Below are 14375 nucleotides of genomic sequence, written 5' to 3' on the forward strand. Positions count from 1 at the left end.
ATTCAAGACCTAAGGAGGTCCTGGGGCATCTCCATTAACCCCTCAGCCCCAATCCTGATAGAGCCCCCTCCCGGTGTTCCTGTGAGGACTAACTGAGGTAAGAGTTGGGACATGCAGGCAGAGCTAGGCTCATCAGAGAGTGCTGTGCAGGGGTTACAGTTAGAACTCTGCTGTGGATTTAACATTTGTGTCTCCCCAAAATTCCCCCAGTGAAGCCTTCTCTCCAATATGATGGGCTTTGGAGGTAAGCTCTTTGGGAGGTAATTAGGTCATGGAGATGGAGCCTTTGTCATGGGATTAGTGCCCTAAGGAGAAGAGGCAGAGGATGATGTCTTCTTCTGCCATTGGAGGATACAGCAAGAAGGCCACCATCTGCAGAACGGAAAGAGAACCCTCACAGGAACCAAGACAGCTGCGCCTTGGTCTGGTCCTCCCAGAGTCTGGAATCTGAAATCAACCCCTTTGCTGAAGCGCACTGGTCTAGGGTATTTCTGTTATCATAGCCCAAGTTAAAATTTATATGAGACAAACCCCACCAAGGCCTCGCTTTGACCCGTGACCCCAAATGGTCCCTTGGGAGTTTCTTGTCTCTTCTGCACATCCACAGCTCCTGCAAGGCGTGCTCTCACCCTATCACCTGCGTGCTCTCATGGAGTCTCATCTTTGCACGGCCAGCAGGCCTCAGCAGGCCCATTATATCTGCTCACTCTACACCTGTGAGTCCAGGTCCCTGGGGTCCCTAGGATGGATCTGGGGTTCTTTCCTGGGAACAGCTGTGTCATGCTGCAGGGACAGCTGACAGTAGGATGGTGGAGGTGGGTGGACTAAGGGACTGGCTGATTGCTGAAAGCAGAAGCTAAATCCACCATGCCCACAATCCAGAAACCTTGTGTTCTTCAAGTTCTGCACCAGGGTCTTAGGAGGTGACAGAGAGAAGCCAGGCAGGGGCCTGCTCTTGGGGACTCACAGATTGGTGAGGGGTCAGACACATTAGCAGTTCCCCTAAAACAGTTGATTTAATAAAGCAGAAAAGGGCTTTGAGAGGTGGTCAATAAATATTAGTTGAACATCTACTTTGTGCTACAAATGACATTAGGCATGAAGGATATGGCAGTCCACAAAAGAAAACAGAGTGAGCATCCATTAGAAATGGTGCCAATAGGGGGCTGGGGATGTAGCTCAGTTGGTAGAGTGCTCGCCTCACATGCACAAGGCCCTGGGTTCAATCCCCGGCACCACCAAAAAAACAAAACAAAACTAAACAAAACAAACAAACAAAAAAACAATGATGCCAATATATTTTCCTGTTTAATATGCTTTCATGCATCCATTCAATAAGTATTTATTGAGCTCCTTCTGTATGCAAGGCAGTATTCTAGTTGCTGAGAATACTAAAGTGAACAAGATGAAGAAAGTCCCCACCCTTGGGAACTTATACTCTAGGTCGGGGAAACAAAATGAACAATGAGAGTCTTTGGTCCTATTTTCCTAGAAGGTGCTGAGACCAGGTTCTAGTGCAAGTGAGGGATTAAGAAAGTGCTCTCTGGGGAGGTGGGTGAGGGAGTGGGGAACAGGCAAGAAAGGGGAAGAAGGCAGGTGACAACGCGAGTCTCCACGAGGCCTGACCTCTATGATTCTAGATTCTCTCCGAGTCCACTTCTCCTTGAAGCAGGGGTTCTGGCCCTGATTCCTGGACCCTGGCTCTAGGCTGCGAGTGTTGGGGGAATGAACTTGTGGGCTCTACTGTCCCTCTCCACATGCCCCCCAAAGCATCTGCAGCGGTCCTCCCTTGAAGGAAGGGTTAGTGGGGCCCTTTAAGAAGCAAAGTGCATGAAGCTTGGCAATGGGCACCTAGAGCCAGGGAAGGGGACCCTAGGGAATTGGGGAGAGTGTCACATGACAGATACAAAATAACAGAATGACAGGTAGAGTCGACTTTAAGATGGGCGAGCGTTAATTCTCCACCCCTGATGCTTCCTCCCTGCCCAGGGGCTCCCTAACCTGACAGAGGCGGTGGGGGCGGGGGGCGGGTCTTGGTGGCTGTACTCTGTATGTCCTCTGTCCCAGAGGAGATGGGATGAGTTGGCTGCGGGACACTGATGGGGACGTGCGTGTCAGGCATTCTGCAGCAGCCACTGCCGGGCCTTGCTCATACACCCTCTCTTTTGGGCCCCCTCCTCCAGTGCCAGCCTGGGCCTTTCATTCTCAGACTGCTGGAGCCCACTCGTGTGGCCATGTGCCTGAGGCAGGTCAGAAGTATCCCCTGGGGAAGCTTCCAACACTGACGAGTGGAGCCTGGTGTATTCACAGCCCCGTCCCCCGCCCCATAGGGGAGCCACCTCTAGGGCTTGTGCCCGGCACCATTTCCTGAAGTTCCCCAGTGGATTTGTCAGCTTTTGGCCCTGTGACCAAAACACCCGACTACATCAGCTTGGAAGAGGGAAAGCTTCTTTGGGCTCACAGCTTCAGGGGTTTCAGTCCACGGCTGGCTGACTCCACTGCTCTGGACAAGAGGGAGGCAGAACATCATGGCGGAGGGGCGTGGTGGAGGAACGCTGCTCAGTTTATGGCAGCCAGGAAGCAGACCAAACACCAGCACTAGGGACAAAGTACAAACTCCAAAGATACACCCCACCTGCCCACAGTCACCAGGAGTGTTTTCAGAATATTAATCCATCAAGTGAATTAATCCACTATTAGGTTACTGCTCACATTTCACCTATGAACATTCCTGCATTGTCCACACATGAACCTTTGGTGTACACCTTATCTACAAACCAAGGCAAAGCCCCTGCTGCTTATCTGGTCCCTCACATGATAACAGGCCCTTTACTGACTCATCTCTTTCCGGCCTCTTCCCCACTCCCCCCCACCACTGCTTCCTGAGAGCACCCTCCAAACAGATGACTCACACTCAGAGCCTCCCCCCAAGGTCTGCCTCTGGGCAAATTCCAACTCAGAGACCTCTGAAAGCTTTGGGCCAAGTTCAATGGAAGAGTGGCATGCCATTAATGGGGACTGTTGAAGGCCACAGCCAAGTCGGGATGATGCATGGCATTTTTGCCAGAAGTAGTGGCTGAGAGGGCCAGCAAGCCATTAAGATGATGACTTTTGAGTTCTCGCGGAGTTCCCCTTGAGTTCCCGTTGAGCTCTGGTGGGGATTCCTGGAGAGTTCGAGTTGGTTGGTGAAGTTCCGGTGGTGGGAGTTCCGGTTGGTGTGGGGTGTGTTCCTGGAGGAGCCGCGTGGGTGGCATTGGGGAGAGTTCCTGGGGAGTATTCTGGTGGAGTTTGGAAATAAAGTTTGTTCCTGCTTGAGTGGCTCATGATTTGTGCCCAGCCAGACTGCAGCAGGGGACAAGGAAGATCTGGGGCAAGGATGAGCAGAAGGTTGGAGAAAAGACACCCGGCTTGCAGATTGGCCATGCTGAATTGGAGATGTGTGAAGCCCCTCAAGCCAAGTTGGGGGGGGGGGGACAGGTAGAAATACAACTAGACCGTGGAGGAGAAAAGTCAGGCTGGGAAGCAAATCAGACCCCAGATCACGTTGGACCTCTGGAGAGCAACAGCAGGAGATCTACACCTTCTGGCTTGGTCCAACTGCCAGCAGAGTGGACAACTGGACAGGCCCCCAAGTTCAGGTTACCCTGATATTTTTAAGGAACATCCAGACCCAACCAGAGGACACAATGCATGGTCTGTGGGTCAGGGGGACATGTGGCTGTTTTAACACAGATATCGGGGAGTACTATCTTGAAAGAGTTTGAGCCTTGAACTTGGGCAGCCCTGGGCTGGAAGGTTGGCTCTGTTTCCTCCCGGCACAGCATCCTGGGCAAGCCAGTCAACTCCACTCACTTTTCCCATCTGTGAAATGACAATAGAATTGTTGGGATATTAACATTTTTTTAAAAAATCATTCTAGAAAGGATTCCACCAAGAGACAGATCGAATACACTTTACTGAATCCCCCTCTTGGGAAGCTACCTGTATTTTTTTTCCTATTTCTTGTCTGTATGTATTTCCATCCACATTTCCTAAGTCATTTTAATGGCCAACGTAAAGGCAGGAAGATGTTGCATTGACACAAGGGCTTTGACCTTCAGTGGGCACCTCTGAGTGTCTCAGAACTGCTGTCACTGTTACACAGTAAGCCCAGGGTGGCTTAGACAGAAGTCTCCGGAGCCTCAAATTAGCCTCCCAGCTCCCTGCAATGAGAGGTCAGAGAGGATGAGAGAGAGAGAGAGAGAGAGAGAGAGAGAGAGAGAGAAACTGACCAACCGGTCAGTCCTCGCAGGCCGTCCCTGAGCTGAGACCCATTGTCAGAACACGTCCAGATGCAACCATGAATACCTGAGCTGGGCCTGAGGACGTGGGATGGGACGCTTTCAGACCTGGGGAAAGCACCTGGTCCATGCACCACGGTCCTGGGGTGGGGGGTGGGTGAGGGCTTTGTGTCCCCATCCAGATGGGGCCCTGCTTAGCCAGGAGGGCCTGGCTCAGGCTTTGTGTCCCCTGAGACACCCGCAGGCGCTGGGCCGGAGCTGCTTGGGTGCTGTGAGCCCTTCGCACATGTCCTGTGTGAGTTTAAAGGGCCTCTTTGTCCTGAAAGCGCTCCAAACAACAATGGCCCCTCTCTTCCTGCTTCCTTCCCTTCTTGGTGTTTCATGTCTGGCTGTCCCAGGCGTGGCTGGAAACCCGCTGCTGCGAGTTTGCATGGAGGAGGTGAAGTCTTCTCATGTCCTGCATGTTACTCGCAGGAAGTCGGACAACAAAAGGCCCCGGCACCGGCTCCCCACGTGGCCCCGATCTTCCTGTATAATGTGGACTGGAAACGGGGCCTCTGAGTTTCCCCGGCTCAGATCCTATCAATTCAGCTTTCTCCTTCCCCTAATTTGGAGCTTGAGTGGGTCTTGCAGGCGCAGCAGAGGTGGGTGAGGAGGAGGGTCGGGAGGGGGAGAGGATGCAGGCTGGATGCTGGGGAAGGAGGCGAGGGAGCAGCCGCCACAGTGGGGTGGACCCCTGGCCAGGGGGCTGCTCTGTGGCACTGACCCCGGGCACCTGCCTCCCTGGATTCCACAAAATGAGGAGCTTGTCATCAACCAGCCTCGGAGGCCTTCTCAGCCCTGTTACCCTGGTGACTCTATCCTCATTGTTAACATAGGGTCTTGGCCACACTGAGGCCCTCGTCTCTGGCCTCTTGTCCTCTCTTTGGGGTGGACATCGGCAAGGTGACGCAGTGAGCAGGATCCAAGCAGGTGCAAAGCTGCTGCCTGGGGCATCAGAGGAGCCCAGTGAACAGCCTTTAAATATGCAGCTCATCTTCCGAGCTGCAGTGCACCCTCGAGAGTGCCCGGGGCATCTTAATTTCATGTTTATCCTAGTAGACATTTTAGCCATTGTGGACCATGCATGGGTTTTGCTGCACGTTTTTTCCAACCATTTAAAAATATAACCAATGTTCTTGAGCTTGCAGACGGTGCACAACAATGCAGTGGGCTGCAGCTGGCCTGCGAATCAGAGTTTGTTCCTCCCTGCTCCAGAGGCAGAATGCTTGAGTTCAAATCCTGCCTCGGCCTCTTATTTGCTGTTTGATGTTAGGCAACTCACATGGCCTCTCTGATTACTTTCTTCATCCACCAAAATGAGATTCTATCTCCCTTCTCATAGTACAAAGGCCCTGAAGCTGGAACACGTTTGGCCTGTCGCAGAACTCCAAGGAGGCCAGGGCCATGCGCTCGATAGAGTTGGTCGGAAAGCTGTTAGAGGAGCAGGGAGCTGCAGAAGAGGGAAGACTGCACTGGGCCTTGCAGGCCATCGCAAGGTCTTAGCTGTCCATGGACACCCAGGAAGGTGGGCAGGCTCCTCCCCAAGCCCACTGCAGCCAAGTGTTTCTTCATTTAGCTCACAATCACTCAGTGCTGGCTCTACTCCCCACATCACTCTTTTTTTTTGTTATAGACACCCACAATCATCTTTGCTCTCAAGGAGCTCAGAATCGCTGGGCACAGAGGCACACACCTGTAATCCCATCGGCTCAGGAGGCTGAGGCTGAAGGATCATAAGTTCAGGGCCAGCCTCAGCAACTTAGCAAGGCCCTAAGCGACGCCCTGTCTCCAAATAAAATATTAAAAGGGCTGGGGATGTGGCTCAGTGGTTAAGCACCCCTGGGTTCAATCTCTGGTACAATAAAAAAAAACAAAAAACAAAAAACCCTGCAGGTCTCTGCAATGATGGGGACCACTGTAGTCCCGGGTTTTCATTGTGGGTTTTTGACGTGCCTTAAATGTCCTTTCACTACCTACCCACCCTCCCTCCTGCAGGACCTTCCCTCCATTCCCTTTTAGAGCCCATTTCCAGAAGGTCACATTGAAAAGGACCCTCAGAGCTGCTTCCTACCTCAGGACCTCTGCACATGCTGTCCCCTCTGTGAGTGTCTCCCCTCCCCACCCACCACCCCCCAGGGCTCCTCTCTCAGGAACTTCTACTGTCCACTTGTCACCTGCTCAGTTACTGTCCCTGATGCCCCTTTCTAGGTCATTCATTCTCAGAGTCTCCCACACTTCTCCCATGTGGCCATGTAGTCACAAGTCACTTGTCCTTATCCCCTCCCTACTCTGGGAGGACTGTGATCACCACCCCTGGCTCCGTGTTCGGATAGAGATGCACACCATGAACAGCTGTGGGGGCAGGGGTCATGGCCATGGGCAGGGCTGGCAGTCCTGGACTGGACGAGCCACCATCCAACTCAAGACATCCCATGGTATTTGAGAGAGAAAAGACTTCATCTCCCATCTCCTAAGGGTATCTGCATTTTATGAGGCAAATAAACCTTTGGTGAAAGGAAGGCATCTCTTGCAATGGCGGAAGTATTTTAAGGATGTGAAGTGCCTGTGGTTTGCATCCAACTCTTCTATAGATCATGCTCCCTGTGGCCATTCCTCCATTTCTCTCCAGAGAGGATGGATGGAGAAGGAAGCTGATCTGAGGGAGGGGAATCCAAGCCAGGGGGGAAGAGGAAGTGAAAGGCCATTTCCTGGCCCAGTAGCATAGACCCTAGGGGAGGTGGCACTGCGACAGGAAGTAGACAACCTGGCACCGAGCTCTGACTGCCCCCGGGAGGGCGCACGTTCTACAGATGAACAACAGCCTCACCTGGAATGGGAAGCAGAGAAGTCTCCAGGGAGCACTAAGAGGACACCGAGAGCAGATGCTTCCAGGGAAGACTTTGAGCCACCTTTGATTAGCGAGTTTCATCTATCAGTCTCTGAAGCCATCACCCAGCAGATGAACCCAGTGGCAAGAGGCTTGTGTCCATGGAAAGATCATTGATAGAAAATAAAGCAGCCACATCTTCTCCCTGCATCTAAATAGCCGGGTGATTGACAGGCACGTCACGGCAGCCCTCAGGTCTGCACTACTACATGACACCTGAGGACGGCTGCTTACTGGCCCCATCCCACAGTATTGTCCCTTCACATTCACTTCTCCTATTTTGTGATCAAGGTGTCCTGCTCTTGGTGACTAGAATAGTCTTATTAGCAAACAGAAACTAGAGGTCATGGGCTCTGGTTGGACAGATTCCCAGCCCCCAGTTCAGCTCTCCAGCCCCCAGTTTTATCTGAGATATTGATGCACAAGAAATACCAATGACCAAGGGTGTGTGTGAGTCTGTGTGTGTGTGTGTGTGTGTGGATGTGAGCGTTGCCTGCCCCTGTCCATGCCTCTTGATTTCCCTAATGGTTATGTCAGCCTCACCTGTCCACACACGGACACTGGGGCCCTTGCACAGGTGTTTCGGAGCCCTTTAGATAAGCTCACCATCGCCACTGTTCCCTGTGGCCGCCCTCCTGGGTCCTGCTGCCCCATTAACACCAGCCTTTAAATTCTGCAGATGGTCCCGCTCCCTCCAATTACTCTCTGCTCCTACCACGAGTTCAATATTCCTGTCGTGACTTGACCCCTTTGAACACGTCTGATGATTCTATCATAAAACCAGGGCGAGGGAGTTTAGCCGAGTCTGTTTAAAGTGCATCCTGACATCCGATGCGGAATAATAATCCTCAGCCCTTGCAGAGAACTTGACATCTTCAAAGCCCCGTGCTGCTGGCACGGCCGCAGCGGCTGGAGGTGGACACGCTCTCCGGTGTCACGCTGCATCACATCAGACGGAATTTGGAGGGGACAGGAGCAAGAAGCTGGCGGCGATCTCTGAGCGGCGCTGGGAAGCTGTCTGGAAGTCAGCACTGGAGAGATTCTGAGGGTAATTGTAACTTCCACTCCAATTCTTCTCAATTATGTTTATTTTTCCTTCTTCTTGTTCTTAGACGGGTAAGACCGTCCAGGCCGCGGGAGCGTATCCAATTGGCTGAAACGAGTCACGTGACCACGCCCTGGACGCTGTCCCTGGAACAGGAGCGCCTACCCTTCCGTTCCTTCCGTGCCCCCCCCCCCCCCCCGCAGCTTCCCTCCTGCAAGACATCAGCGGAAGCCCCTCATCTGCTTTCTCTAAATCCACCCTGATTTCTTTCCCACAATCTGCTCTCTGTCCTGCCATATGAGTGGATTTTTCAGTATGCAAATTTTATGTCCTTGCCCTTGCCCCAAGTCAACCCCTTTTATTGGCTTTGCATTGCTCCTAGAACCTAGAGTCCTTTGTGTGGCCTGCAGTCCTCACCATGGCTGGGCGGTGGCCTCCCCTGCCAGCCTACCTCGGACTCCCGTCATTCACCTAAGTCCTCCACCACGGGGTCTCTGGACCCGGAAGGTGTTCCGCACCCCATCACCGCTCACCCATTTGTCCTTCAGCTCCTAGCCAGTCCTGCCTTTGTCAGAGAAGTCTCTCAGGTAACCGTCAGGAGCGTCTTGGAACATTCTCCCTACAGAAAGAACTGTGTCGGTTTGTGTCATTTGTCTGCAGGTCATTTGACTGCAGGTTCCATGAGGACAGGAGCCTGGTTGAGTTTCTGTTCTGCTCTGTATTCCCATAGCCTGACAGCGGGGGCGCTGCTGCTTGGTGACATTGATTGAATGTATGAATGAAGAATGAATTTCTCTCGGGCCCTTGCAAGCTTTCTATCTGCCTAAATATTCAGCTTAACTCAGGTCAACTCAGATCAAGGTCAAAGTCAAAATCCTTGGAGTGTACCATTCTCATGATGTTTATCAGGTCCTTGGAACACGGGGCTCAGTGAGCGCTGGTTACGGATGACGATGTCCTCAGATTGGCAACTTTTGTCACTGGGAAAGATAATCAAGAGATCTTGCTTGATTAATATTTTAGTTGTGTTGTAATAGATGTTTTCTCAATCCCTTAAGTTATCTTCCAAAATCCAATTTAGTCACCCTCTGTTTCTACTTTCTATTTCTGACTTTCTCCACCAATCAAGGTCATGTGCATAAGCACACACACAACACACCCTTATGACAACTTTATTAGATCATTAGTTGAGGTGGTGGAAAGTTGACGTTCTTTGATTTTTGCCCTTCATGTGCTGGAGATTTCAAATAAATTAAGTCAGTCCCAAGAAAACAAAGTCTGAATTTCACAATTTTTCTGAGAATTGTTGGAACCAGGTCTTAAACACAAGATATGAGTCTATAAATATTTTCGGTGCTTAATGCAGTAATTACATTTTGGTGCTGATTCACACATAAATGTTTTTATATTTCCACCACATGCATGTTGGAGGGTACATAGTTTTCTTTTTTTCTTTTTTCCAGTAAAGCACAAAAAAATACAAATCTTTCTACTTCAAAGTGGCAGCAGAGGAGTTAGAGTTCTAAATTTTCTCTGATTTGGAAGAGTGTTCCTCTAGCATGAAACCAACACTTCATCAAAGTGGTTTGCTTCAATCAGGGCTGCACCGGCGAGATATAAATTATAAATTATATCTTCTCTTTTACATGGGAAGTGGGAGCCCTGGGGTTGGGTGTACTCCAACAGATGGACTCCAGGTAGTCTCGTGTCTTCTGCTGCCTCTGTTTTGCTTCTAATGTCATGTTCAAAGGTTCCAAGGTTCCATCATTAACTTCAGAGGCTCTTGGGCAAGGAAATTTCAACAACTAAATATGGGTTTTGGTGAAGGTTGCAGAAGCTGAACAAAGCAGGGTGACTTGGGGTGGCCGAGGAGGCCCAGACAAACAGACCAGAAGGACAGGCAGGAGGGAGAGGGCCTGGGGGAGGAGCAGGGAACAGAGGAACACCCCCCTCTAACACGCTCACACACACACACATTCGCAATGGGTTCTCAGTTCCTTCCCAGACAGGAACGAAGGGGCAGGAATGTGGGGCTGGGTCACAGGAGGCCTGGCATCTGCATCTAACTTGGGCTGCAACCCATGACTAATCCGGGGCTGCAGGCTCTCATCTGACCATGAGGAAGCTGGGCAGAGCTGGGCTGATAGGTGGCGAGGTTTCCCATAGGAATTGTTTAATGATGTTGAAATCCTGGTTGGGAATCAGTCCCCTGTAGTCTTCCCGAGAGCTGCTCTAATAACCACACGCGGGGCGACTTAGAACAGCAGACACGTATCCTCTCTCTGTTCTAGAGTCAAGGTGTCCACAGCCCTCCGGAGCTCCTTGGGAAGAACCTCCAATCTCTGCCTCTGTGTTCACAGGGCCTTTGCCCCTGTGTCTCTGTGGCCTTTCTCCTTCTCTTAAGGACACTGGTCACTGGTTGCAGGGCTCACCTTAAACATGGAGATAATTAGTTCTATCTACAGGTCCCCTATTTTCACATAAGACCACTTCTCACAGGCTGTGGGTGGAAATGGCTTTGTGGGGGGCACTTTTTGATGCACCACATCCCCCAGGGGGATTCTGCTGCCCTGGCTGTCCTGTCCCTTCTGTGGGATCTCCCTGAACCTCTCCACCCTGCACCTGAAGACCCTGCCCCAGGGCTCTGGGTAGGACTGGAAGATCAGGGGCCCTCTGCTCTGGCATCCTGACCCCGTGAGCAGCATACGCAGTGTGGACAGATGAGCTCAGTGTGGACCAAAGAGGCTTTAGATTCAGGCACAGGGGAGAGGGTGGCAGAGGAGCATGTTCTAGGAAGACTGGGACCCAGTGTGGTGGTGGTATGTGTGTATGTGTCGGGGGGTGTGTGTGTGAGCATGAGTGCATGCAGCCAGGGTGGGACCGAGTGTGAGAACAGCCCCTGTTTGGCCACACTATCCATCCTTTGCCATGGGCCTGGATGAAAGCTCTTCTCCTCCACTTAGCCCCTCCCCTGCATCTGTCCTTTGGGTGGGGGGCTCTTCTTCTTCGTCCTCTATACTGCAGTCGCCTCTCACTGGTGATTTTACTTTTTGAGGTTTCAATTACTTATGGTCAAATGAGTTTCAAAAATAGGAAATGGAAAGTTCTAGAAGCAAACAATTCGTACATTTTACATTGAGTTCTGTTTTGAGTAGTGGGGTGACACCGGGCACCACCCTGTTCCTTCCCGCCAGGACGTGAATCACTCCTTGGTCTAGCATATCTGTGGTATTTCTGCTCTCTACCCATTAGTGACAGTCTCCGTTATCAGTGGACTGGTCACAGTATCATGGTGCTCGTGTTGCAAGAACCTCTATTTTACTTGATAATGGCCCCACGGAGACGGAGTAGTGATGCTGGTAACTCAGATAGGCCAAAGGCAAGCTTCCTTTGAGAAGTGAAAATTTTTGGCTTTCTAAGGAAAGAAAAAAAAAATCACACGCTGAGGTTGCTAAGATCTACTGTATAATAAGAAATTTTGAGACAAAGAGACCACATCCACATAACTTTCATGATAACATATTGTCATGATTTTTGCATTTTATTTAGAGATTGTTGGAATCTCACTGTGCTCAATTTGTCAATTAAACTTTCCATAGGTAGGTACAGACAGGAAAAAACATACAGGGTTCAGTACCACCAATGATTTCGGTATCCACGGGGGTCTTGGCCCGTCTCCCCCATGGATGGGGGAGATGACGGTACTCCTATCCTTCAAGGCTTTCTGGAATGTTGTCCATACTTATTATGCTGTTCATCCATTCCCCATCCTACCCCAGCTCTGAACTGCAGAGAGGGCGAGGGCCAGAGCCCTGCAGAGAACATTCCCCAGGCCCTGGGTCAACTGGCCTTCCTTGGATTCAATCAACAGGAGGCCATGCTGGGAACTGGGGTGGAGACAAGAGGCCAGCATGCCCTCCCCCCTGCTTATGGTGGCTTCTCTTTTGCTCCATCCCTTCAGGTGCTACTGGAGCTGAGGGAACCCCATCTTGCCCCTGTCCCCAGCTCACACACCCTGCCTCCTCTGACTCTCCAGCCCAGGGTGCTCTTGGCCCTGCTCTTGCTAATATCCTGGCAGCCTCACCTTCCGTGTCTGGCTTCTTATTTCCTCCATCATTGATGACCAACCCCTGTAATCAGTTCCTTCTGTTTTAAGTAGACTATTTGCCTTCACTGTAGCACCAGTCATGCTGAACAGCCTCCAGTTCTGACTGTGAACGTGCCAAGGGCAGGACCCAGGTCGTATCGAGCTTTGGAGCTTCTCCCCGACCACGGCCTCCCTCTCCCACTCCACCTTGCCCAGGGTGCTGCACTCAAGAGACTCACAATAAATGCCTGTTGGTTGACTAAATAAATGATAGACAAATGGGCTTTCCAGGAGCTTGGGACCTGGCAAGCAGAGGTTGTTTTCTATTTTCTTGATACAACTTACAGGAATCTGTTCTTTTCCTGCAGAACACTTATCACCATGTATAATAGTATGGCTAATTTCCATGTTTATTTGAGTAATGTCCTTTGCTTCATCTTCCAGGAACCCAGCACAGAACAGCTTGCTCCATTGTCCCAGGTAGTGCCTGGCACATAATAAGTGCTCATGAAATCTGTGTTAAATAGACAGACCAGGTAATCCTTCAAAATTTCTGATTGAAAGTGAATATTTAGTTTTACTCACTCTGGAATGAAAAATAAAACATGTTGAAAAATAAAATTGAAAGAGAAAGTATTGAGAAATTTTCTTGCATTAACAAAATCATATTTCCTCTTACTCACAATAGTTATTACAGACTTGGGTTTAGAGATCTCTGTTTAATGGGTCAGTAGTTATAGAGACATGAACCCAACCTCTCTTTCCCTGTGTTCCCACACCTCTCTGGCTCTTCCTCTGGAACACCTGGCACTTCTCAGGCTGCCCAGATGGAAGTATACACATCTAAGTCTCTCACTAGCAGTGCTCTTCTAGAGAACAAGGACTGTTTTGGGGTGGTCATTAGTGCTGGACACAAATCTTCCAGTTCTTTCCTCCTTCTACACACTGTAAGATTGCATTTCACAATCCCCTTTAAAATTAGGCATGGACAATGAAATGTGAGAAATGAGGTGTCAGCTTAGTGAATGAGTGCATGATTTACTATGTCCTTCCCCTCTGCTGCAGAAATATGGAAACATCCATAGAGCCTGGGACTCAGAATGATTCATATAGACAGAGCCCCCTGCTGGCCACCAGTGGACATGTAGCATGAAAGAGAGATCAATACTGTTTTGTTTCTGAGCTTGCTTGTTACTGCAGTGCAACCCAGCCTGTCCTGACTAATACCCATGACTTATCTGCTTTCTGAGCTTCTGGAGCCAGCATAGTGCCTGACATGTAGTGAGCGCTCAATAATTATTTGCTAAATTAAGATGAATGTAAGCAGGGTTCTTATCTTCAAAAGGAGCAGCTTCCATGTAAGTACACAGAGCAGAAGGAGTGAGAGGGTGAATAGATCATGATAAGGGCAAGCTGGGTTCAGACATAGTCTGCTTTGCAAACTGGAATAGAGTGTGCATTTCAATCCTATCACATTGGTAAGCTTCCTATTAACATACTACTCTTAGCATACTTATTTTAGCAGTGCTTTGGTAGTTTAAAGAAAGAAAATTAAAAAAAATAAAAATAAAGAGTTGACACTTGTTGCTAAGATAAAATGAGGTATGGAAGTCCCCATTCTCAAGGTTTAATTTAATGTGCTGATTTATCTGTTACCCATTGCTCTTACCCATTCATTCCTCCACTAATATTTACTGAGTAGTTGCTCATGTCATTTCCTCGCTTAGAGAACAGGAGAATATAATGTGATCTATTCTCTTAAGAAAAATCACAATTGCACGGGAAAAAGACCCCAAGTTAAGTGCTGCCAACATCCAGCCCCAGGATGTCGGGGAGGAATCCATCAAATACACACATAAAATTTCTCCACTGTTCTCCACGCTCGTTCCCTAGTCCTGCAAAGCCCTGTAAGCTGCTTCCTCATCCTTGATCAGCCGACCATCACAGAAGTTTTTGAGGAAGATAGCAGGTGAATGTATTGTCCCTGTTTGTAGAAAGAGGACACCCAGCTGGAGTCCGTGTCAGACTGGGATG

General features: G+C 50.0%; 1 protein-coding gene and 1 non-coding gene across 2 annotated transcripts in view; both read left to right on the forward strand.

Annotated features, from left to right (window-relative positions):
• The window catches only part of LOC143386060 (transmembrane protein 131-like), a 139465-nt gene extending 130451 nt beyond the window's left edge, over window positions 1-9014 (forward strand). Inside the window, 6 exon segments of the mRNA XM_077107914.1 lie at window positions 2068-2249; window positions 4679-4810; window positions 8062-8233; window positions 8322-8325; window positions 8665-8841; window positions 8985-9014. Of these exon segments, the coding sequence (XP_076964029.1) occupies window positions 2068-2249; window positions 4679-4810; window positions 8062-8233; window positions 8322-8325; window positions 8665-8841; window positions 8985-9014 (697 nt within the window).
• Window positions 1169-1241, forward strand: Trnav-cac (transfer RNA valine (anticodon CAC)). The gene has a single exon. It is a non-coding gene; the product is annotated as a tRNA-Val (tRNA).
• Window positions 9015-14375: the final 5361 nt, after the last annotated feature.

The sequence above is a fragment of the Callospermophilus lateralis genome (genome assembly GCF_048772815.1).
Source record: "Callospermophilus lateralis isolate mCalLat2 chromosome 14 unlocalized genomic scaffold, mCalLat2.hap1 SUPER_14_unloc_1, whole genome shotgun sequence".
NCBI lineage: Eukaryota > Metazoa > Chordata > Mammalia > Rodentia > Sciuridae > Callospermophilus > Callospermophilus lateralis.